Source organism: Polypterus senegalus, chromosome 6 (assembly GCF_016835505.1).
Source record: "Polypterus senegalus isolate Bchr_013 chromosome 6, ASM1683550v1, whole genome shotgun sequence".
Lineage (NCBI taxonomy): Eukaryota > Metazoa > Chordata > Cladistia > Polypteriformes > Polypteridae > Polypterus > Polypterus senegalus.
The window spans coordinates 67,786,002-67,810,593 of record NC_053159.1 but is presented as its reverse complement, the minus strand read 5'-3'; the positions used below and the strand labels follow the sequence as shown (position 1 = coordinate 67,810,593).

The window sequence follows — 24,592 nt, the reverse complement described above, 5'->3', positions numbered from 1 at the left end:
GGAAGAAGAGAAAGCTGATTCACAGCGATTCACACATATGGAATACATACAATACAAAGCATTTAACGTGCTACTTTAGTTACGATGGTATTTGAGAAACTAGTAAATTAAACTATTTTAAGATGAAGTTTATTATCTTCTACTTTAATGAAAAAATAAACTGTGTGATTAAAGTGAAAATTTCAAGATTAAAGTTGACATGAGCTTTATTCACCCCACTGTGTCCGTATTTTATTTTTCCTTTTCTCTGTACTAAGCTTTTATATGACACTTTCATAAGACGGTGGGATACGACTAGCCTTTTCATGGCGACTGATATCCGACAACTTGTTTTTTATTTTGGCACTGTACTACTTTGTGAACTTGAGTTTGAGTTTCTCCGACATTATGTCACTCAATCAACTTCCTTTTTTTGTTTATACCACTGTTTAAACCAACAAATTGTAAGTTTTTCCTTGCTTCACCTTGGTATTCACTGAAATTCTTCTATTTTCCCCCGTGTTTTTGCCATTGCCTTTCACAGAACACAGAGCTTAAGGGCTATTTATATTGATTTGCATATTCAAAGAGGTGTAATTCTGGGAGGAGTTGGGAAGTGGCAGCAGGCGTGTGCACGTACGTTACTTTTCACGTTGATCGGGATTTATGTAGCGGAAGAATGTGGAAGTTGGCGTACACACATTTATGCATCGGGATTTTTTTTGTGCATACGCACATTTCCGCTTTGGTCCGTATGTCATGTTTTACTGTGAATTCTACGCATGCCGTTATGCACGAGGACCCTGGAGAGAGGAAACAGCCCTTTGTTACCCTGAAAAAGCCCTCAAATATACAGACACTGTTTGTTTTTATTAAATAAAGCATCTTTTATGCTACTATTTGATAGGCATCTTGGAGGTGCAAATAAACAAAATAGGTAGCTTGTAACAACAGAGAATGACCTAAACTAAGCAATTTGACTTGTACAAAACACAAAGGTGAAAAGGACCTTCGTCAGGCAAGTTGTAGTGGCCCAAGTTACCTCGAAGGCTTGCATATTATAATCTATACAGTTAGCCTCAAGCTTCCAGGTTAATAATGATGGTAAGAAGTTGATGGGGTGCCCTTTATACATTTGGATCTCTGTTCATTTCTTAGTTTCTTGTTCTCGGTCTAGCTCTTTCTGTATGGTTTTTATTCAGATCCTCAAATCAAGGCCCCTCTCGACATGATTTACCTTCTCTTCACTGTGTGCTCCACACAATCTGTCTTTGAGGAACTGCAAAAACCTATCTTCCATTCATAGCAGCAGGAGAGAAAAAAAAACACTTTTTTTTAAATTTACTTTTTCTTTTTTTCTCTCCTTGAATTGAATATTGAATTTAACATTTTTAAATGACATTAGCACTAATTTTTCTTAGAAATCGATTCTACAGGCTATATTAAGAATGTGCTTCCAACACATGTTGAAAGTTGTATCTAAACTTGTTTCCATCCACTCACAGGTCTGAGACTTCACCAGCATGCTGATTTGACTAAACAAGTAGCTGGAGTGGCATCTAGAACTACGTTGGCTTTCTAGATAATGGGGGCAGAAAACCACTAGACATACGTAAGTCCATATGCAAGATTTGCAAGCAAGTCAATACACAACATTGAGAGGAATCTTATTTCTAAATTCTAAAACATTAAAAGAAATCTAAGGGACGTTGTGTGTCTTTATTTATTATACAAGTGCTGGGCGGTATACCGGTTTATACCAAAACAAATTTTTTTTTATTTTTGTTATGATATGGATTTTTCTTATGCCGCAACACTGGTTTACATTGCCTAAACAACGTTCGGAACGTGGCGCAGCGGGAAACTGTTTAAGGGGGGCACCATTTTCACTGCTGCACCACTAAACACATGCAATGGCGTACATGCATTAGTGGAGGTACTGAACAGTGAAAATGGACAGAGAACATTCCGAAACTGAAGCTGTAGCAGGCGATAAAGTTGAACATGATGACATAGAAGAACTTTTGCCAAAAAAGGAGCCGTGTCTGTTGTCTGGAGATACTTTGGTTTGAAAATGTTGGATGTGGACCATTATTTTCAAACGTGTGAATACTGTTTCTATACTACTGGATAATACTGCAAGCCAAGTTGTACTTGTTTATTTTTTTTTTCCAATACTGTGTAATGTACCTAGGTACGGTGTAATAGTGTGATGACATGTTGAATTTATTCTCAACATTTCTACTTTATTCTCGACGCTTATGTCAAGATTAAAGTCGACATGTTGATTTTATTCTCATAATTTGTCATTAAAGTAGAACATCATAAACTAAACTTCATCTTAAAATGAATATTTACTAGATTTTCTCAAACACCGTCACAAGTTATGTAGCTTATTAAATGCTTTGTGTTGTGTTCCCCGACCCATGTTAATCGCTATGTGCTTCTTAAATGGATTTCCTCTTGCACTAAGAGGAGGCGCAGGCAGCGATCACCACACAGAATACATTAATTTCATGATATTCCTGCTCTCTGAACATTTAGAATGCCAAGATAATCATGTGGGGGCACAGTGGTGTGGAGATTGCACTCCTGCCTCGCAGCAAGGGGGTCCCAGGTGTTCCCTGGGTTTACTCGGCATGCTTCAGTTTCCTTTCAATGTCATGTAGGATGTGGGGTTTTGCTCTAATATACAGTATTGACCCTGCTAATGTATGTATTGCTTGTATTCACCCTGTGATATGCTGGCGCCCAATTCATGATTTGCTCCTGCCTCGCACACAATACTTGCTGGGATGGGTGCAACCCTAAATTGACGGCATAATTAAACATGTATAACGAAGATTTATTAAAGTTCTGAACATTCCATTGTCTAAGTTTATAACTAGTATAAGACGTTTATCGTGTGGTGAAGTTTAGTTTACGACATTCTACTTTAATGACAAAATAAACCATGAGAATAAAGTGGAAATGTCGACTTTAATCTCGACATAAATGGCGAGAATAAAGTCAACATGTCAACTTTCTTCAACAGTTTTTTTTTCTTCACTGTCTGTATTTTTTTTTTTTAATTCACTGTGGCCCTAATACGCTTCCGTAGGACTATACCACAAATAAATCCAAGTTGCAGTTTTATTTTTTATGTATATACCTTAGCTTGAAGCAAGGTCCATATTAATGCAGTTTGCCTTAATGATGGTTTAGCTGGTGAAGATTTTATCACCAAGTTGCACTTGCTTTATTTTGATTTGGTGAATACTGTGTAATGCACCTGGGCTTGAAGTCTTGAATAGTAGTATTACTGGAAGTTGCGCTATTATTTATTTTATTGTTATTATTTATTAGTTTAAATATTATGCAGTTTTACTGATGGTTAAGTTGTTTAAAAAGCCACTTTAACGTGTCAGTGGACAGAGGTTGTTAACATTAACAAAGTGTAGCTGGTTTACAAAAAATACTATTTATTCCTTTTCCAAGACATGTTCAGTGTAATACAACTTTTGACAAGCACCTCTGGATATTTGACTTGCGTCTAAATGCCTCTATGGATGGTTGAAAATATGTTGTCAAATTTTTGTTTAAGTTGTTTGCAAAATTCAATAAAAAAGGCTCTATATTTTGACTGCATCTGTCATGCAATGTGATTCCACCCCCTTGAAAACTATCACTTTATTTGGCCATGCAAACCTGTATTAATATTTGTGTGCTTATTAAATGTTTTTCTGTACAATGTACAGTTCTCATGACAGTGGAATAGGTTATTCTTAGCCAGTCTACTGCAGTGGAAAATGTGGTTAACATCCACTCATACATGGGAATAAAATACCTTTGAATACTGTGAAACTGGTATAATTTTGAAAAATACCTTGATGTATAATTTGTCATACCGCCCAGCACTCATATATTATATATATTTTATTGTCATACACATGCGAATAGGGGGATGTTGTGTAGACCAACTAAAGGTAATTTCACTCCAGGCCAGGGGAGGGCAGGGTGCATTAAACCTTCTCCAGCTTTTTCTACAGACCAGTCGCGGCAAAACCTGAACCAAGAACGTCACTTCCTGTTCCGGCGCCCAGAACAACGTCACTTCCGGTCCGGGCGCCCAGAAGAATGTCACTTCTGGTCCTGGCGCCCAGAAGAATGTCACTTCCAGTTCCGACACCCAGGCTCATGTCAGAGAAACATCACTTCTGGTCACCCTACATCACTTCCTGTCTGACCACTTAAAACAGCCATCTTTTCCAACCTTCATCAGTTCTGTCTTGGACTCTGTACGATCAACTACTCTGTTGAATGAAAAACAAAACCTTTGCAGCTAGGAATATTATATGGGTGGTTACCCCAAACCTTTTTACGTGTGTCAAATCTCTTTTTTTACTATATTATAAAGTATTGACAGCGCATCACCTTTTCCACATTTTGTTGTTACAGCCTTATTACAAAATGGATTAAATTCATTTTTTTCCCTCAGAATTCTACACACAACACCCCACGACAACGTGAAAAAAGTTTACTTGAGGTTTTTGCAAATTTATTAAAAGTAAAAAAAAAACTGCGAAATCACATGTACATAAGTATTCACAGCCTTTGCTCAATACTTTGTCAATGCACCTTTGGCAGCAATTACACCCTCAAGTCTTTTTGAATATGATGCCACAAGCTTGGCATATCTATCCTTGGCCAGTTTCGCCCATTCCTCTTTGCAGCACCTCTCAAGCTCCGTCAGGCTGGATGGGAAGCGTCGGTGTACACCCATTTTAAGATCTCTCCAGAAATGTTCAATCGGATTCAAGTCTGGGCTCTGGCTGGACCACTCAAGGACATTCACAGAGTTGTTCTGAAGCCAATCCTTTGATATCCTGGCTGTGTGCTTAGGGTCATTGTCCTGCTGAAAGATGAACTGTCGCCCCAGTCTGAGGTCAAGAGCGCTCTGGAGCAGGTTTTCATCCAGGGTGTCTCTGTACATTACTGCAGTCATCTTTCCCTTTATCCTGACTAGTCTCCCAGTTCCTGCCGCTGAAAAACATCCCCACAGCATAATGGTGCCACCACCATGCCTCACTGTAGGGATGGTAATGGGCTGGTGATGAGCGGTGCCTCGCTTCCGCCAAACATGACGCCTGGCATTCATACCAAAGAGTTCAATCTTTGTCTCATCAGACCAGCGAATTTTGTTTCTCATGGTCTGAGTCTCCTTCAGGTGCCTTTTGGCAAACTCCAGGCGGGCTGCCATGTACCTTTTACTAAGGAGTGGCTTCCATCTGGCCACTCTACCATACAGGCCTGATTGGTGGATTGCTGCACAGATGGTTGTCCTTCTGAAAGGTTCTCCTCTCTCCACAAAGGACCTCTGGAGCTCTGACAGAGTGACCATTGGGTTCTTGGTCACCTCCCTGACTAAGGCCCTTCTCCCCCGATTGCTCAGTTTAGATGGCCGGCCAGCTCTAGGAAGAGTCCTGGTGGTTTTGAACTTCTTCCATTTACGGATGATGGAGGCCACTGTGCTCATTGAGACCTTCAAAGCAGCAGAAATTTTTTTGTAACCTTCCCCAGATTTGTGCCTCGAGACAATCCTGTCTCGGAGGTCTACAGACAATTCCTTTGACTTCACGCTTGGTTTGTGCTCGGACATGAACTGTCCACTGTGGGACTTATATAGACAGGTGTGTGCCTTTCCAAATCATGTGCAATCAACTGAATTTACCACAGGTGGACTCCAATTAAGCTGCAGAAACATCTCAAGGATGATCAGGGGAAACAGGATGCACCTGACCTCAATTTTGAGCTTCATGGCAAAGGCTGTGAATACTTATGTACATGAGATTTTTGCAAATTTATTAAATATAAAAATATTGAAAAAGCACAAGTTAACTTTCTTCACGTTGTCATTATGGGGTGCTCTGTGTAGAATAAGGAGGAAAAAAATGAATTTAATCCATTTTGGAATAAGGCTGTAAAATAGCAAAATGTGGAAAAAGTGATGTGCTGTGAATACTTTCTGGATGCACTGTGCGTGTGTGTGTGTGTGTGTGTGTATATAGAACAGTTAAATGTTTAATGCATCAGGACAGGGTTTTGCAATTTTTACCTGCAGGTCACTTTTACTCTGCTGTTCGTTCAGAGGTAACTCTGGTAACTGGTCTTCTGTTGCTCCGTTGATTTTTACCATGAATTCTGCTGCTGTGGTGCAATACATTTTTTTTCAACATGCAATTTTAATATTACATATATTTCATTACAATGAATATACTGTATAATGTTTTTCAGTGCACACTCGTATAAACAATGGTGTCACTCCTCAGTGTGCTCATACTTTCGGCCGTGCTTTAGAGTGTGTATTTAGTACATCACAGCTCATTTGCATGCCCAACAAAAGCACACAGCAGCCTCACAGAATAATATGCTGACATTCTAGTCTCTCTTGCAAAAAATTTACAGTTACAAAAGATATCAATTCACTCTGTGTTGTGGAAGATCCAAGTTTACACAAGTGACAATTTTCGTAATGAGAAACAATTAATGCGATTTCCCTCCATTCATCAAAATATCCTCCACATCTTCTGGGGGGAAAAAACCCAGCACAGTTGGAGCTCAATTTTTAGATTGTGCATGTGAACACACAGCTGTCAAAATAAAGGCTGCACAGGATTCCAAAAAGAAACTATAAATGTAAAAGTGTGCAAAAAATATCCAAGTGTTTAGCTGTCCAAGTGAATACTGTTGATTCATCTACAATAATATTAATGCAAGGTCAAACAACCTAAACACTGACTAGAAAAGTTAGCCCCTCAAAGCACTTTCACAAACAAGAACAGCTATGAAGCCACTGAGAGTAAAATGGTCACTCTAGTGGAGCTACTGAGCAAAGCAGCTTAGACTGGAGTAAAGACACACCAGTCAATCGTATCTAGAACATAAGAAGGCGGCATAAAAGAAGCCAGTACTGAAAGGAGCCACGTAAAGGCATAGAATGACCCACCTTTGTTGTGAGAAAAATGTTTGTAGTCAAATGACACCATGACAGAGCATTCTGCCCAAAGTTCAAAGAGATATGTGGCTCACATGAAACAGCTGCCACACCTACAGTTAAGTATGATATTGGTAGGATTATGCTATGGGCCAGCATTTCATCACCACCTTGATAAAACAGAAAGAACAGCCAGTGAAAACACAAGCAAATGCAAGTAATGATAGAGTGACTCATGTCCAACAAACTGAATATCCAACAACACTTCCAATATCAGTGAAAAATTATGACATTCCCTGATACCTACAATGCACAAGTGTCCTTTGACTACCTTGTGCCAACTGGAGGATAAAGCCAAAATTACTGCCAAGCAGTGTGCAAAATTCATGCATGCTTATTTTGAAAAGATTTAAAACTACTGATTGATAAGTTGGCTGTACAAAACACTAATGTGTGAGGAATGCTTACACAAAATGTACATTTCCTTTTTTCCCATCTAATACTTTTCATAGCATAAAAACACTAAAATACATTTTAATGCTTTGAAACAAAATCATCACAGAACACAAACTTTTTGTGTAGGAAGGTATTCACTTAACTTAGGGAACAGCTGAAGTATTTCATCCCTTACCCAAGACCCTATGTTTAAGAACTATACAGTAATCCCTCCTCGATTGTGGGGGTTGCGTTCCAGAACCCCCCACGATTGGTGAAAATCCGTGAAGTAGAAACCATATGTTTGTATGGTTATTTTTATATATTTTAAGCCCTTAGAAACTCTCCCACACTGTTTATAAATATTCTCCGCACAGTTATACAGTAAACCCTCGTTCATCGCGGTTAATCCACTCCAGACAGATAAAGAATCCTACTTCGTGGAAATTCATTTATTTATAAATCTAATATTTTCGCAGTTAGAGCACAGAAAACCTGTTTACGACCTTCTAAATACGTTTAACATTATTAGATATTAGAGCCCTCTAGACATGAAACAACACCCTTTAGTCAAATGTTTAAACTGTGCTCCATGACAATACAGAGATGACAGTTCTTTCTCACAATTAAAAGAATGCAAGCATATCTTCTTCTTCAAAGGAGTGCGCACATCAGGAGCAGAGAATGTCAGCGAGAGAGAGAAAAGCAAGCAATCAATCAAAAATCAATAGGGCTGTTGGGCTTTTAAGTATGGGAAGCACCGTGATAAAGTGGCCGCAATGAAGGGATCAATGTGAAGGTAGTTTTTCAGCATTTTTTAGAGGAGCATTCATATCTTCTAAGCAAACAGCCACTGTGCAAACAGCCCCTCTGCTCACACCCCCTCGTCAGGAGCAGAGAATGTCAGAGAGAGTGAGAGAGACAGAGAAAAACAATCAAAAATCAATACAGGCTGTTAGAGCTTTGAAGTGTGCGAAGCACCGCGCAAGAAGCATATCGTATATCATTGAGGAGTTTTATTTAATACATAATACGTGCTCCGATTGGGTAGCTTCTCAGGCATCCACCAATAGCGTCCCTTGTATGAAATCAACAGGGCAAACAAACTGAGGAAGCATGTACCATAAATTAAAAGACCCATTGTCCGCAAAAATCCGTGAACCAGCGAAAAATCCGTGATATATATTTAGATATGCTTACATTTAAAATCCACGATGGAGTGAAGCCGCGAAAGTCGAAGCGTGACATAGCGAGGGATCACTGTAGTTCACTATAGTCAATATTCTTAAATCTGCAAATAACACCTTCCTTATAAGCATATTCACAGATATAGTGTGTACAGATAAAAGGATGAAAGTCTGCCAAACTTGTGCACCATAAACATTTTACAGCTTCACACTGTTAAAATATAAAGTAGAATTGACAGACCTTGCTTTATAAAAAAAGACAAGGAGTTGTTCAAATTAATGAATATTACAATGACCAAGACTCAATAGGGAAGATGATCTCGGTCACAAACACAAACCAAAAATAAATAAATAAATACACTGAATACTGAGCAGCTCATTCCCATACTGCTCTACAGAGCCATCATTGAAAATGTAATGTCCTCAAATTTTGCTTTCTTTGGCTGTTACTACAAACTGACAGATCATGTGTTATGAAGGAGGAGGAGAAAATTTACACACAATTGCTGCTCACCTGCGGTAAAGAATCATACTGATAAGATTATTGCCATCATCCAATAATACACACAACTGCATCTGGTTAGCACCAGAACAAATTTAGCAGAAGCACTAAATGTACAATTACAACAGAAATAAAGCCCATAGTATGTTCAGACTGCAACAAATATGCCGTAGTGTGCACATTGTCCCAGGTATGATGTTAAACTGCAAACTTGAGTGGTTTGGCACTCCAGCCACCCTAAAAACGTCACAGCTCTAAAAATGGCAGATAGGACTCCTTCCTTTGTGCTTGCCACGGGAAAGCTGCTCACATTATAAAGGGGATGGGGGAAGCTCTCAGGAGTTCCCCAGAAGTGTCAAAACTACTAGAGAGAAAATTAGGTCAGGCTTGTTGGGGTTCGAAACTGTTGTGGTGCAGAGGCGTTGCCTGCTGCACAGCATTATTCGAGTTCCAATTTGAGGCAGCCCATCTGGGTAGGTGTGTGGAACGTCTTGGCTCTCCTCTGCTGTTGCAGGAGCTTTGTAAACTCTGCATTTCAGTGGCAGCACTCAACTAAGGTGCACAGACCCGAGACTAGCCTGATCTCTGTAAATGGGTACACCTTTTACTGGTCTGGCCGCTCTGATGGCTGTCATACTTAGGGAGTAGCTACTGCTGTAGTGGATCAACTCCTTCTGATAGTGTCTGACATCACTCTTTTCACTGAGCGTATTATGAGACTCAGATTAAGGAACTTTCTGGGTGCCTTGTCTGTTGTCTCAGTGTATGCTACAACTGCAATGAGTGATGTCTTGGTGAAGGAGACATTCTATTCGCACCTTTACTCTGTGGTTGATGGGTGTCTGTGAGACAACTCTCCTCATATGCGACTTCAATGCAACCACCGGCATGGGCAGGGCTGGATACCGTGGTGAAAATGTCTCCATGTTTCTTGGCCTTGCAAAAGGTCAGGGGATAAGGGGCACCCTGGGCCGAATTGTTGGACTTCGTACTCCAATGCTGGTCGTGAGGCCAAGGAGATCAATCACATCCTCGTTTGCAGGCACTGGAGGCTCCTACAGAACTGCCCAGTTTGTGAATTCTTACCACAGACTTGTTGTTGCTACTCTGAAAATCCAATCTTGGGTCCAGTAGGCTTCTAAGACAATGATGCTGGACCTGGCCAGACTGCAAGATCAGGCTGTTTCTAATGAGTATGCACGCAGTTTGTGCGAGGAACTTGCCGAGTTGGGTGTGACTGCCAATCCTAATGTGATGTGGGAGACCTTCCGTGACAAGACCTTGAAGGTTGCCGAGAGTTGTGTTGGTGTTGACTCCTTCTGGGAACACATGTTCTTAGGCTGTGCTTTAGTGTCAATGTAGCAGGACTTCAGCTTTGTTACAGTTTAAGTTTAAAGGGTTATGTTCCATCAAGGTTTTAAATTTTACCGAGGCAAGCTATGTGCTGAGAAAACTCTGAGGAACTTGCACTTTCAGCACTGAAATAGATTTTGACTATATTCCGCAAAAATTGATAACCCAGTCCAAAACTATGAATAACCTAGCCAAGGAGAAGAATGTAGATACAGAACAGTAGACAGCACAGGACAGAGCATCAAGGAACTCCTCGTGTGACTGGCATGGAAGTGGACCGGCTGTAGTCAAGACTAAAACTCCTGCCCATCAGTCAGATATGATTTCAAATACTAGATACCCAGAATGTTCTCTTTTCTGGACAGCAGAATATCACACTTGAGAGTATCAAATGCTGTACTAAGATCTAACAATTAATACACTGGTTTGTCCATAGTCTAGTGCCACAAGCAAATCATTAGTTATTCAAAACAGAGCAGTTTAACAGGTTTGTTGTGCTCTGAAGCCAGACGAAAAGGGCTCCATTGGTTTATTACAAGCTAAGTAACTACTGACTTGGGAATTTTAGACAAAAGCAGTAAGTGAAAGACAGGCTGAATATTGTTCAGATTGTCAACATGTACCGCTAACCCCGGGCAAACAACTAAACACCAAGTTAAGGCACGATTAGAAAACTGCTAGTATAAAGCAGTTCGATATCTAAAATCTAAATCGGGCAAGGTGACCAATGCTTGTCCTTTTATTGACCCCCACCACCAGTCCCAGCTTAGCATTAACAACAAGCCATATCACCAAATAAAGAAGAAGCAAAAGAACAAATATATTATTTTACATCTATAAAGAAAAACCAAACAAATACATAGCAATCAACCCCCGCTCCTGGTTTAAACACGCAATGTTCATAAATAAGAAAAACCAGAATGTCCAAATGGGTTTACTGTCCTTATTGTTCAGGGCAAAGAGAAACCCTACTGGAATACGCCAGCTGTCGAGCCAATAACAACAAAGTTTAATCCTACCGGTCCAAGATATTCGTCAGCGAAATCAAAGAAAAAGAGTGTCTTCAGAGACGCGTCTCCCTTGCGTCGCCAAGTCTTCAAAAAAAAAACCACTTGTTCCAGTAGATACTTTTCTTGGCGCTCCCTTGTCACTTCTCTATGCTCCACCACAAGAGGTCTCCCCCTTTCTCCCCTTCTTTTCCGGTTTTTAAGCTTTCAACACCAACCACCCTGACCGAGTTATGACCACCCCCTTAAAGGTATATTTACAGCAATGCACCCAAAGAGGCAGCAACCGCCCACAGAATAATAGCACATGTGGCATCCGCTACAAACATCAAGACCAGACTATAAATGTCAGGGTTGCAGAAGTGATTTTCAAAATAGTGGACACTGAGCCAATGTCAAGGGATGTAGTATTATCATAACAGCCGGGATTATGACGAAGACAGAATTTAATAAGCGCGGTGGAGAAGAATTCCAGTACACAAGTAGTAGACCTCATCTTACAGTACAGTTTATTAATAGATGTTGATGAAACTGCTGAAAATTGGAAAAAGCAGCTGGATGGAGAGGGAAGAGAACGAAAATAAAAAGGACAAACTTGTATTAATTGAAATATTTAGGTTTTTAATTTTATCATGGAAAAAGTAGAGGAATTTTTACAGTCTTCAGTGGAAGAAGTGATAGGGTCAAAGGGCAGGGTCAAGTAGTTTATTAGCCACATAGATCAAAACCCTTAAGAGTATCATGACCACTGTCTATCATTCTGTCACAGTAAGCATTATTGGCTACAGTTAGTGCTGCTCTGTAAGCCTTTTTGATGGTTGGAGAAAGCTTAGGCATACATAGTGATGGCCAGTCGTATGTGTCACACTCTCTTAAGGCATCAACCAGTTGCTTTCATAAAGCATAGTGCTGAATTATACAATGTACCTGAACACTTAAAACTTTTTTGTGTTTTAAGTCAGATATTTTATCTAGTGCTGACTGGAGGGTGGAGTTATAGTAATCAATAAAACTAATGTGGATGGAAAGGGCAAGACAGAAAAAAAATGAAAAATGGGTCCAGCAAGGGACAGGTATACAGGTGCTGGTCATTAATTTAAAAATGACAAAGTTGATTTATTTCAGTAATTCCATTCAAAAAGTGAAACGTGTTTATTAGATTCATTCATTACACACAGACTGATGTAGTTCAAATGTTTATTTCTTTGAATTTTGATGATTATAACTGACAACTAATGAAAGACCCAAATTCAGTATCTCGGAAAATTAGAATATTGTGAAAAGGTTCATTATTAAAGACACCTAGTGCCACACTCTAAATCAGCTAATTGACTCAAAACACCTGCAAAAGCCTTTAAATGGTCTCTCAGTCTAGTTCTGTAGGTTACACAATCATAGGGAAGACTGCGGACTTGCCAGTTGTCCAAAAAACGACCACTGACACCTTGCACAAGTAGGGCAAGACACAAAAGGTCATTGCTAAAGAGGCTGGCTGTTCACAGAGCTCTGTGTCCAAGCACATTAATAGAGAGGCAAAGGGAAGGACAAGATGTGGTAGAAAAAAAGTGTACAAGCAATAGGGATAACACCACCCTGGAGAGGATTGTGAAACAAAACCCATTCAAAACTGTGGGGGAGATTCACAAAGAATGGACTGCAGGTGGAGTCAGTGCTTCAAGAACCACCACGCACAGACGTATGCAAGAAATGGGTTTCAGCTGTAGCATTCCTTGTGTCAAGCCACTCTTGAACAAGAGACAGCGTCAGAAGCGTCTCGCCTGGGCTAAAGACAAAAAGGACTGGACTGCTGCCGAGTGGTCCAAAGTTATGTTCTCTGATGAAAGTAAATTTTGCATTTCCTTTGGAAATCAAGGTCCCAGAGTCTGGAGGAAGAGGAGAGGCACAGAATCCACGTTGCTTGATGTACAGTGTAAAGTTTCCACAGTCAGTGATGATTTGGGGTGCCATGTGATCTGCTGGTGTTGGTCCACTGTGTTTTTTTTGTTTTTTGTTTATTAATTTTATTGCAATCCATACAAAGCAATCAAGTTTTTACAAAAAGAAGAATTGAGTTAAAAACAGATCGATCCCCACCCCTGAGAGAGATAGCAAGCCAAACAGTGTAAAATTTAAGGCTTGTAAACATACCTAAATTAATAAGTTCTCTGTGCTTCATGAACTTATTTTAAAATATTACTGATTAGATCCTGCCATGTTTTGAAAAAGTCTGTAATGGATCCTCTAACTGAGTATTTGATTTTTCCAATTTCAAATAATACAACACATCGGTTTCCCACTGACTTAAAAGAGGAGAGTTTGGGTTCTTCCAGTTTATCAGAATCAGTCTGCGTGCCAAAAGTGTAGTGGATGCAATCACAATTTGTTTGTCTTTCTCCACTTTAAGCCCCTCTGGAAGAACCCCAAACACAGCGGTTAATGGGTTAGGAGGGATTGTGAGTCCAAGGCTGTCTGAAGGTAATTAAAATTTTTGTCCAGAATAATGTTAATTTGGTGCAGGCCCAGAACATGTGACCCAGTGAGGCTGGGATTTGGTTGCAACGTTCGCAGGTTGGATCATGCCCTGGAAACATTTTGGAGAGTTTTAGTCGAGACAGATGTGCTCGATATATAATTTTGAGTTGTATAATTGTATGCTTTGTGCATATGGAGCTCAAGTGAATTCTCTGCATTGCTACTTTCCACTCCTTTTCTGATATGTTAATTGAGGGATCTTTTTCCCCAGTGTCCTCTTGGATCTTTGAAAGGGAGGGATTGTAAAAAAAAAAAGTCCTTGAGATTGAGCAATATTTTTTCCAGCATGGATGAGGGTGCAAGATGAGGAAAATCTGGAAGGTTCTGTTTAACAAAGTTCCTGATTTGAAGATAGTGAAAGAAATGTGTAGCTGGAATGTTAAATTTGGAATGTAATTGTTCAAAGGATGCAAAGACGTTGACTATATAAAGATCTCTAAGCAAGTTAATTCCAAATTTTTCCAGATATTAAAAACTGCATATGTTTGTGAAGGTTGAAAGAGGTGGTTCTTTGTAGAGGTGCCACAGCTAGAAGCTTCTCCGTCTTAAAATGCTTTCTACATTGGTTCCAGATTCTAAGTGAGTGGAGCACAATTGGGTTATTAGTATATTGCCATAGCGTGTGTTTATTGGAGCACAGAGCAAGGAATACAAAGAAGTACTGCAGGATTTTACTTCTATTGCGGTCCATGCCTGTGTATGTTCTTCTATTTGTGTCCAGGTTCTTATTGCCTGTATATTTGCTGCCCAGTAATAAAACTGGAAGTTAGGTAGAGCCATGCCGCCTTCTGCCTTTTGTCTTTGTAGGGTCGCTCTTTTGATGCGTGGATGTTTTGAATTCCAAATAAATGAGGTTATTGTTGAATCTAATTGCTTAAAAATGATTTATTAATGTATATTGGATGTTTTGAAATAAAAAGGAGCTTAGGAAGAATATTCATCTTAACAGTGTTAATTCTTCCAGCTAGTGTGAGATGAAGGGTTGACCATCTATGCAAGTCTTGTTTAATTTTTTCCATGCAGACGGTGAAATTTTGTTGATATAGAGCTTTATGTTTACTTGTGATGTTTACCTAGGTATTTAAACTGTTCTGCAATGATAAAAGGTAGGGTATCTAATCTAATATTATATGCTTGAGAATTCACTGGAAAGAGTACACTTTTATTCAGATTAATTCTGAGACCAGAGATCTTTTGAAATTCTGTGAGTGCTGCTAAGACTGCAGGCACAGAATTTTCTGGTCGATATATACAGTACCATATCATCTGCATATAATGAGATTTTCTGTTCCAGTCCTTCTCTGCTAATCCCCTTTATCTGATCAGTATTTCGACAATGTATTGCCAGTGGTTCAATGGCAATCGCAAACAGCAGTGGTGACAAGGGGCATCCTTGTCTAGTGCCACGTTCTAGTTTAAAGTAGTCTGAGCAAATGTTGTTGATGCAAACTGAAGCTTCTGGGTTAGTATACAGTAATTTAATCCATGCACAAATGTTGGGCCAAACCCAAACTTCTCTAATGTAGTGAAAAGGTATTTCCATTCAATCATGTCAATGCTTTTCTGCATCCAATGATAATAATATTTCTGGGGTGTTTGATTTAGTTGGTGAGTATATTACATTAAACAGGAGTCGAAGATTTGAAGATAAGTGTCGGCCCCTAATAAATCCAGTTTGGTCTTGTGATATTACTGAGGGGAGCACTTTCTCCATCCTTCTAGCTATGATTTTAGAGAGTATTTTAACGTCATTATTCAGAAGTGAAATTGGTCTGTATGATGCACATTGTAATAAGTCCTTATTTTGTTTTGGAAAAACAGTGATTAGTGCTTGGCGAAAGGTTTGAGGAAGAGTTTGGTTGTCTCTGGCTTCTGTAAATGTTGCTAATAGGAGGGGAGATAGCTGAGCGGAGAATTTCTTATAAAATTCTGAACAGTAGCCATCAGGGCCTGCTGCTTTCCTGCCTTGAAGTGACCTTTTCTTCTGCACTAAAAGTGTCTATTTGTGGTATCTGTAATGTATCCAGAAATGCATTAGATTGTGTATTGTCTTCTTTAAACTCAGTAGTATATAGGGATTTATAGTAGTCTTTGAAAGTGTGCATTATATTTTTGTGGCCGATGATTTCATCTCCGTTCGTGTTGGTGATTACTGAGATTGCGTTGCGCACTTCTTACTTGTGAATTTGTTGAGCTAAAAGCTTATTAGCTTTCTCTCCATGTTCATAGTAATTATGTCTAGATTTATAAATTAGTTGCTCAGTTTCTTTAGTTGTCAAGTGGTTTAGTTCTGAATGCAGAGCCTCGCTTGGTAGTCTGGCATGTTCTTCATCTATTCTAGTAATTTCGCTTTTTATCTCTGCTGCTTTCTTGGTTTCTAATTTATTTCTGTGGGAACGATACAAGATAATCTGTCCTCTTAAGAAGGCCTTAAGAGTTTCCCCAGAGTATTCGTGCAGAAATCTGAGGATCTATTTGTCTCTAGGAAGAAACTGATTTGTTTGGATATAAATTCTGTACAATTCTCGCGTTTAGACCTATTAGGTGAGAGAGTACTTTTTTTTCCTCTTTAATTCGTGATTCAGGCCTTTAACATTCCAGCTCACGAAGTTAACTGTCCCATCAGGAGACATTGATTCTGAGTTTTTGATGTCATTTTATAGTCTTAACTGGAAGTGAGACGGCTTCGGCCTTAATTTCCTATTTCCCCAACAGTTATTGCCATGCAGCCTATTATTACGTTGGTAGTTATAATTATAAAGATTAAAAGGATAGATTATGTATACAGTAATCCCTCCTCGATCGTTCCGGACCCCCCCGCGATAGGTGAAAATCCGCGAAGTAGAAACCATATGTTTGTATGGTTATTTTTATATATTTTAATCCCTTATAAACTGTCCCACACTGTTTATAAATATCCATAAACCCTTTGTATTCTCTTAGATATTAGGTAAGCTTCATTGAAATTATGTATGTAAACACACTGTTTATATACAGTAAAACCTAAATATTTTAAAGATATCGAGTGTCTCCGATATCACATATGTTAGAGCCATTACAATAGACAGGCCACCAGCAATAAATACGTACAATGCAAGAAAAATTGTATACCGTAAATGTGTGTACAGTGACTGTACTGTAAGTAGAAAATTAATTATAGTTACTCACCAACAATGACAGTTTTACTGCACAACAAAGGAGAGCGTTACAGCTCTTCTAAAAGGAGCCTCTTCAGGCAAATGTATATCACCGCCGTTGTTGTTCTTCCAGCAGACTTTAATCCAAATCCCTAAAGCAGATTCCATCCAGACTACTACCATATTACATCCACTCACAACTCATTTTGGACCCTGTTTAAAAGGACACTGCAGCCGTAGATCTTATATTCCTTTCCTACTTTTTAAATAAAAAGAATCATAGCCTCATTGAAGCAGTAGCAGATCATTTTGAAGCCATAATGAAGGGCTTGACTATGCACAAAGATAAACACAAAAGAGCACAACTCTTTACACAACGAAACACGTTGATGCTGAATGAGCGAGATGAGACTTCCTGGTTAACACCGCATTCAGCACACAGGAACTTAACTGCGTGCTCTGATTGGTTAGCTTCTCAGCCATCCACCAATAGCGGCCCTTGTATGAAATCAACTGGACAAACCAACCGAGGAAGCATGTACAGGAAGTAAAAAGACCCATTGTCCGCAGAACCCGCGAAGCAGCGAAAAATCTGCGTTATATATTTAGTTATGCTTACATATAAAATCCGCGATAGAGTGAAGCCGTGAAAGTCGAAGCGCGATATAGCGATGGATTACTGTAGATCTAGCCAGCTCTCTTCCCCCTTTAACCACTCACCCTCCCTTTTTGCCTCCCCACGTGAGGCTAGAGCCCACTTCACACAGTCCAATGACGATATCATTTTTAAGATGAAATGCAGCAAAATATATTTACTATACAGTGGAACCTCGGTTCATGACCATAATTCGTTCCAAACCTCTGGTCGTAGACCGATTTGGTCGTGAACCGAAGCAATTTCCCCCCATAGGATTGTATGTAAATACAATTAATCCGTTCCAGACCATACAAACTGTATGTAAATATAATTTTTTAAAATTTTTTTAAGCACAAATATGGTTAATCACACCATAGAATGCACAGTGTAATAGTAAACTAATGTAAAAACATTGAATAACACTGACACAAAACACCCAGGCTCCCTTGTTCAGCTGCAAGCGTAGGCTCGCTCGCTCGCCCTCTCTCTCTACAGCACGTAGGCTCGCTCGCCCTCTCTCTCTCCGTCACTCCATCACACAGGCTCGCTCGCCCTCTCTCTCTCTGTCACTCCATCACACAGGCTCGCTCGCCCTCTCCCTCTCTCTCTCTCCAGCACGCAGGCTAGCTCGCCCTCTCTCTCTCTCTCTCTAGCACACAGGCTAGCTCGCCCTCTCTCTCTCTCTCCAGCACGCAGGCTAGCTCGCCCTCTCTCTCTCTCTCCAGCACGCAGGCTAGCTCGCCTCTCTCTCTCTCTCTCTAGCACACAGGCTAGCTCGCCCTCTCTCTCTAGCACACAGGCTAACTCGCCCTCTCTCTCTAGCACACAGGCTAACTCACCCCCCCTCTCTCTCTCTCTCTCTCCAGCACGCAGGCTAGCTCGCCCTCTCTCTCTCTCTCACACGCAGGCTAGCTCGCTCTCTCTCTCTCTCCAGCACGCAGGCTAGCTCGCCTCTCTCTCTCTCTCAGCACGCAGGCTAGCTCGCCCTCTCTCTCTCTCTCTCTCTCTAGCACGCAGGCTAGCTCCCTCTCTCTCTCTCTCTCTCTCTCTACGCACGCAGGCTAGCTCGCCTCTCTCTCTCTCTCTCTCTCTCTCTCCAGCACGCAGGCTAGCTCGCCTCTCTCTCTCTCTCTCTCTCCAGCACGCAGGCTAGCTCGCCCCCTCTCTCTCTCTCTCTCTCCAGCACACAGGCAAACTTGCCCTCTCTCTCTCTCCAGCACGCAGGCTAACTCGCCCTCTCTCTCTCTCCAGCACGCAGGCTAACTCGCCCTCTCTCTCTCTCTCTCTCTCTCTCTCCAGCACGCAGGCTAGCTCGCCCTCTCTCTCTCTCTCTAACATTGCAGCAGTTAGCGCTATAGCCTTGCAAGCCGATCGCTGTATAAAACACTTTTTTTTTTTAAAATGAGTTTTAAGCACGGGGGGGAAAAAAAGGAACATTTGAACAAATCCGAATTTTATTTAAAAACCAACCACAAGCAACTAAGAAAGTAACATTACAGGAGTTCGCACAATAGCCTTGCAACCGATCGCTATATAAACGCTTTTTTTTAATGAACTTTTAAGCACAGGGGAAAAAAAAATGAACATTTTAAAAAACTAATTTAATAAACCACCAAGAAAACTAACATTGCAACAAATCTCGCTACTAACCACTCGCTGTAAACACTTTTTTAATGAGTCTTAAGCACAGGAAAAAATGAACATTTGAAAAAGTGAAAATTCTGCAACAATTCATGCTACGAACCGAAAAAAGAACATTTGAAAAATCCGTAATACAAAAGCCATAAACCACCAACTAACCTTGCATGAGTCGAGTTCTGGCATTAAGTGAGGAGGAACTGGGTGGAGAGGAGGAAGAGTTTGGCTCTGCAATGGAGGGATGTTTTCCTTCAGGTATTTTCTCTCGTGTGATTTCTTGGGTTTCTGGTGTTTTTAGCTGTTTAGATGGTGGGAGCGAAAGCCTCATGCAGCCATTCCAAAAATAAAGTCCTTGTGACCCAACCCTTCGTGTTTGCCCTCCACATTACTGGTAGTCTGGCTTTGTTTACATTGTGCTGCTTGAAAGCACGAGGGTTCTCAAATTGGTAAATGAGTAAACTGGTAAACAGTTTTTCCACCTCTTCCAGCACTTGAAGCCTCTGCCTGGTTAACGCTGTAACTCCTTTTACGAAATCAGCTGCTTTAATAGATTCTTTCTGCTTTAGAATAGTTGAAATCGTAGATTTTGACTTCTTGTACTCGGTGACAAGATCAGTAACACGAACGCCACGCTCATACTTTTCAATAATTTCTTCCTTTACTTTGATTTCAGTTTTCTGCAAAACTTTCTTCTCACCACTCTTCACTTGCTTAGAAGCCATGGTTAACTGCAAAAGCACACGAAATACTGTAGAGCACAAAAAGACCACAGATAAAGCACGCATGTCTGACTGAGAACAATGAAGCGGCGCAACACGTGATTAAATACAGTAATCGGTGCGTAATAACCGGAAGGGAAATGAAATAGAGTACAAAGAGTTCACAGTGAAAGCATGCACGCACGTGCAAGCACGCAGGTCTGACCGAGAACAATGCAACACGTGCGGAAATCATCAGCGTGCACAAATGGAAAGGGAAACGGGCTTGTTCGTATACCGAGTGTGTGGTTGTGAACCGAGGCAAAAGTTTGGCAAACTTTTTGGTCGTAAACCGAGTTGTACGTGTACCGAGAAGTTTGTGAACCGAGGTTCCACTGTACAGATAAAACTTTAACTACACGGTGCCTTAGTGCTAGTGAGTAATTAGAGCTTTGCTCACGGTTTGTTCCTGCCTCGCGCTGTATTCTTGCTGTGGCTGGTGCAACACTGGAAGGACAGATAGAATAATTAAACATTCCGAAGATATTTCAATCTATGTCCCTTAAAAGTTTTGAAGAATTGGCATTCTAAGGTTACAGATGGTTTAACGTCTATGACAGAGCCGATTGTGTGGTGATTGGGTATTTGGAGGAAGAAAAGAAAGGACAGGAATTGGAGGTTAGTACGTTTGAAAAAGACGGTACTGCTACAATAAATTATTTCATCTTAGGTGATGCATGGTGCAGCAAGCATCTTGCGTAAAAGACATGAACATTTACTGTGTTCCCATGTTTAATAACATGATTTAACTCCTATCATCATGAAAATGATATCACGTATACTTGTCAGAATAATATATATCTATATCTATATCTATATATATCTATATATATATCTATATATATATCTATATATATATATATCTATATATATATATCTATATATATATATATATATATATATATATATCTATATATCTATATATAGTATAATAGAGCTGTAATATCACAAATGTAATAGATTCCGTGTCCTGTCGGAGGAAGAGAAAGAACGGAAGCACATAGTGATTCACGCACATAGAAGATCAAATACAAAACAAGGCATTTAACATGCTACTTTAGTTACGATGGGATTTGAGAAACTAGTAAATTAAGCGATTTTAAGATTAAGTTTATGACGTTCTACTTTAATGACAAAATAAACTACGTGATTAAAGTGGAAAGTTAGAGATTAAAGTTGACATTTCGTGCTTTTTTGCCAATTTTTTTCTCTGTACCCTAATAAGTTTTCAGGTGACACTCAGACGGTGGGCTACAACTTGCCTTTTCACGGGGTTTTGATATGACACAAGTTTTTTTTTTTTTTATTTCAGACACTGTGCGACTTTGTGAACTTGAGCTTTCGAGTTTCTCCGACACACTATGTCACTCGATCAACTTCCTTTTGTTGTTTATACCACTGTTTAAACCAACAAAATAGTACGTTTTTCTTTGCCTCCACTTGGTATTTGCTGAAATCTAATTTTCCTCGTACTTTTTCCATGGCCTTTTCACAGAACACTGAGCTTGAGGGCTATTTATATTGTTTTGCATATTGAAAGAGGCGTAATTCTGGGAGGAGTTGGGGCGGGACAGCAGGCGCGTGAACGTGCGTTAATTTTCACGCTGACCGGGATTTATGTAGCAGAAGAAAGTGAAGCTGGCAATTACATAGATTTAAGCATCTGGAATTTTTTGTGCCTAAGTACATTTCCACTTTTGTGCTTATGTCATGTTATAGTGCGAATTCTACGCACGGTGTTATGCATGAGGCGATACCTTTGGGACAGGGGTGATGCAAAATGTTTTCCAAAGCCTTGGGACTCAGGTTGAAGATGCACTGTAGAGGACTCCCCAGCTCCAATGCACAGGCCTTCAGCAGTCATGGCGATACTCCATCTGGACCTGCTGCTTTGCTGGCACGAAGTCTCCTCAGCTCTCTGTTTACCTGGGCTGCTGTAATTGTGGTTGGGGGGAAACTGTCCTATGCTGGTATCAGCAGACGGATGGGTGGAGGATGTAGTACTCTTGAGGGCTAGGGTGGTCAAACCTGTTAAAGAAGTTGTTCATCAGGTTTGCTCTCTCTACGTCTCTCTCGATGATGGCACAGCGCTCTGAGCTGCAGCCATTGATGATCTTCATTCCATCCCACACTTCCTTCATGCCGTTATTCTGCAACTTTTGCTCCACCTTTCTCATATACTGCTCCTTCGCCACCCTGAGCTGGACTCGGAGTTACTTGTGCACGCGTTTGAAGTCATGCTGATCACCGCCTTTAAAATCCATTTTTTCTGGTTCAAAAGGCCCTTGATGTCACTTGTAATCCATGGATTGTTGTTAGCATAGCAGCATACTGTTCTTACTGGAACTATAATGTTTATACAGAAGTTGATGTAGTCCGTACTTCAGTCAACAACCTTCTCAATGTTCTCACTATGTGACCCCTGCAGGATATCCCAGTCCGTAGTTCCAAAGCAGTCTCTCAGAGCTTGCTCTGCCTTAGGGGACCACTTCCTAAATGAGCGTGTGGTTGTAGGTAGCTCCCTCACTCTTTGTAGTGAGGCTGAAGCAGAACCAGGTTATGATCAGCTTTCCCAAGTGCAGGCAGCGGGGTGGTGCTGTATGCATCTTTAATGTTTCCATACAGTAGGTCAATAGTTCTATTTCCCTGGGTGCTACAATCCACATAAATTGGAACCTCGGTTCATGAACATCTCGGAACAAGTACAAATCGGTTTACGACCAAAAAGTTCCCCAAACTTTTGCATCTGTTCACGACCATAGACTCGGTATATGAACAAGCCAGTTTCATTTACGGTTTGTGCGTGCCGGTGATTTCCGCATGTGTTCAGTCTCTCCCTGTGCAGCGAGAGAGAGAGAGACACACACACACACACACACGAGAGACACGGCTGGACACATAAGGCTTGTTTTTTAAGAGACAGATCTGAGCATTGTCTTAACCTCGTTGCATTTAATGAAGACTTTTTTCTATTGGATTTTAACCTCCACTTCTGTTTACAGCGATCGGTTTGTAGTGTGCATTGTTGCAATGTTACTTTTCTTGGTGGTTTATTAAATTAAGGATTTTTCAAATGTTCATTTTTTTCCCCTGTGCTTAAAACTCATTTAAAAAAAGCGTTTTTAGCAAGCGGTTCTTAGCGCTACAGCGCGAACTCTTGCAGTGTTAGTTTTCTCTGTTGTTCAAGGCTTTCTCAGTGTTATTCAATGTTTTTACATTTAGTTTACTATTAAGCTGTGCATTCTATGGTATAATTAACTATATTTGTGCTTAAAAATCTTTAAAAAAATATATTTACATACAGTTCGCATGGTCAGGAACGGATTAATTGTATTTGCATACAATCCTATGGGGGAAATTACTTCGGTTCACGACTAGAGTTTTGGAACGAATTACGGTCGTGAACCGACGTTCCACTGTACTGGGAGAGAAGGCAGTTTAGAACAAATTTATACTGTTGAGATGTAGAAAGATGGACCCATGGGTCTTTCATAAAAAACTGGGAACAGTATTATCCATTCTTAAGAGCCCAATCCTGTTTATACAGTGTTTTGTTTATCTTTTAAATGTGATCTGAACTGCAGTGAGGTACGCAAGTATGAATTCGGAATTTGTTAGTTTCACTGCACATAGTGTTAGTTGATTCAATGTGGCCTGTTTGTTACACTGCAGGTGTCCCACTTCATCAGCCACTTTTGCCAAAAAAGTTACTAACCCCTAAAACGGTTGGATATTTTTGTTGGATGGCCTATTCAACACATTCATGGTATGATCTGAAGTGGAAACCACCAAAAAGGTGTCTATTTCCTTTTTAAACATTCCAGCATGGTATGGTAGTGAATACCAGACAAGTTAAAAATTGCTTAAACCTTTTAAAATCTTGGCTATATCCATCCTCTGAATTTTATGCCCACACACACACACACACACACACACACACACAGAGAGAGTAAGTCAGAACCTGCCTGACTACTTTAAATTGTATTGCTTGCATATATCATGCTGCCACTAAGGACGCATTCAATTATGTGGTAAGGGCAAGTGTTATTTATCAGTATCATATTTGGCCAATGCATTTATCCAGAAAGGCTTTCAAATTCAAGAAATGTTATTAGTGTTCAGAGATTTTTTCTGTCTTACTAAAACCACTGGAGCACACACACATTAAGTGAGTTATTCAGGTCTACAAAAGTGAGGCAGATGGTGGGAACTGAACCAGAAACCTTGTGGTTTCATGTCTAGTGTTGCACTAATATTACAAAATGATTTTATTGGTTTCACTTTAAAACAAACAAAAAGCACCATCTGAGTAAAGCAAAAAAATACATACTCACCCAGGGTTACGCTTCTTCCGACAGCAGCAACAGCAACATATAATAATGCTCAGTAACAAAATCCCAGCCAGCACAGAGATTGTGATAATAAGAGCTTGGAAATCCACTGGAGGCAAAATC

The 24,592-nt window shown here is 40.2% G+C and overlaps 1 protein-coding gene across 2 annotated transcripts in view; it reads right to left on the bottom strand.

Moving 5' to 3' along the window:
• Nucleotides 1-24,592, bottom strand: part of LOC120531133 (pituitary tumor-transforming gene 1 protein-interacting protein-like) — a 67,140-nt gene that overhangs the window by 15,543 nt on the left and 27,005 nt on the right. For both annotated transcript variants that reach the window (XM_039756262.1, XM_039756263.1), the window contains exon 4: nucleotides 24,473-24,578. In XM_039756262.1, coding sequence (XP_039612196.1) covers nucleotides 24,473-24,578 — 106 coding nt within the window. The remainder of the gene's footprint in view (nucleotides 1-24,472; nucleotides 24,579-24,592) is intronic.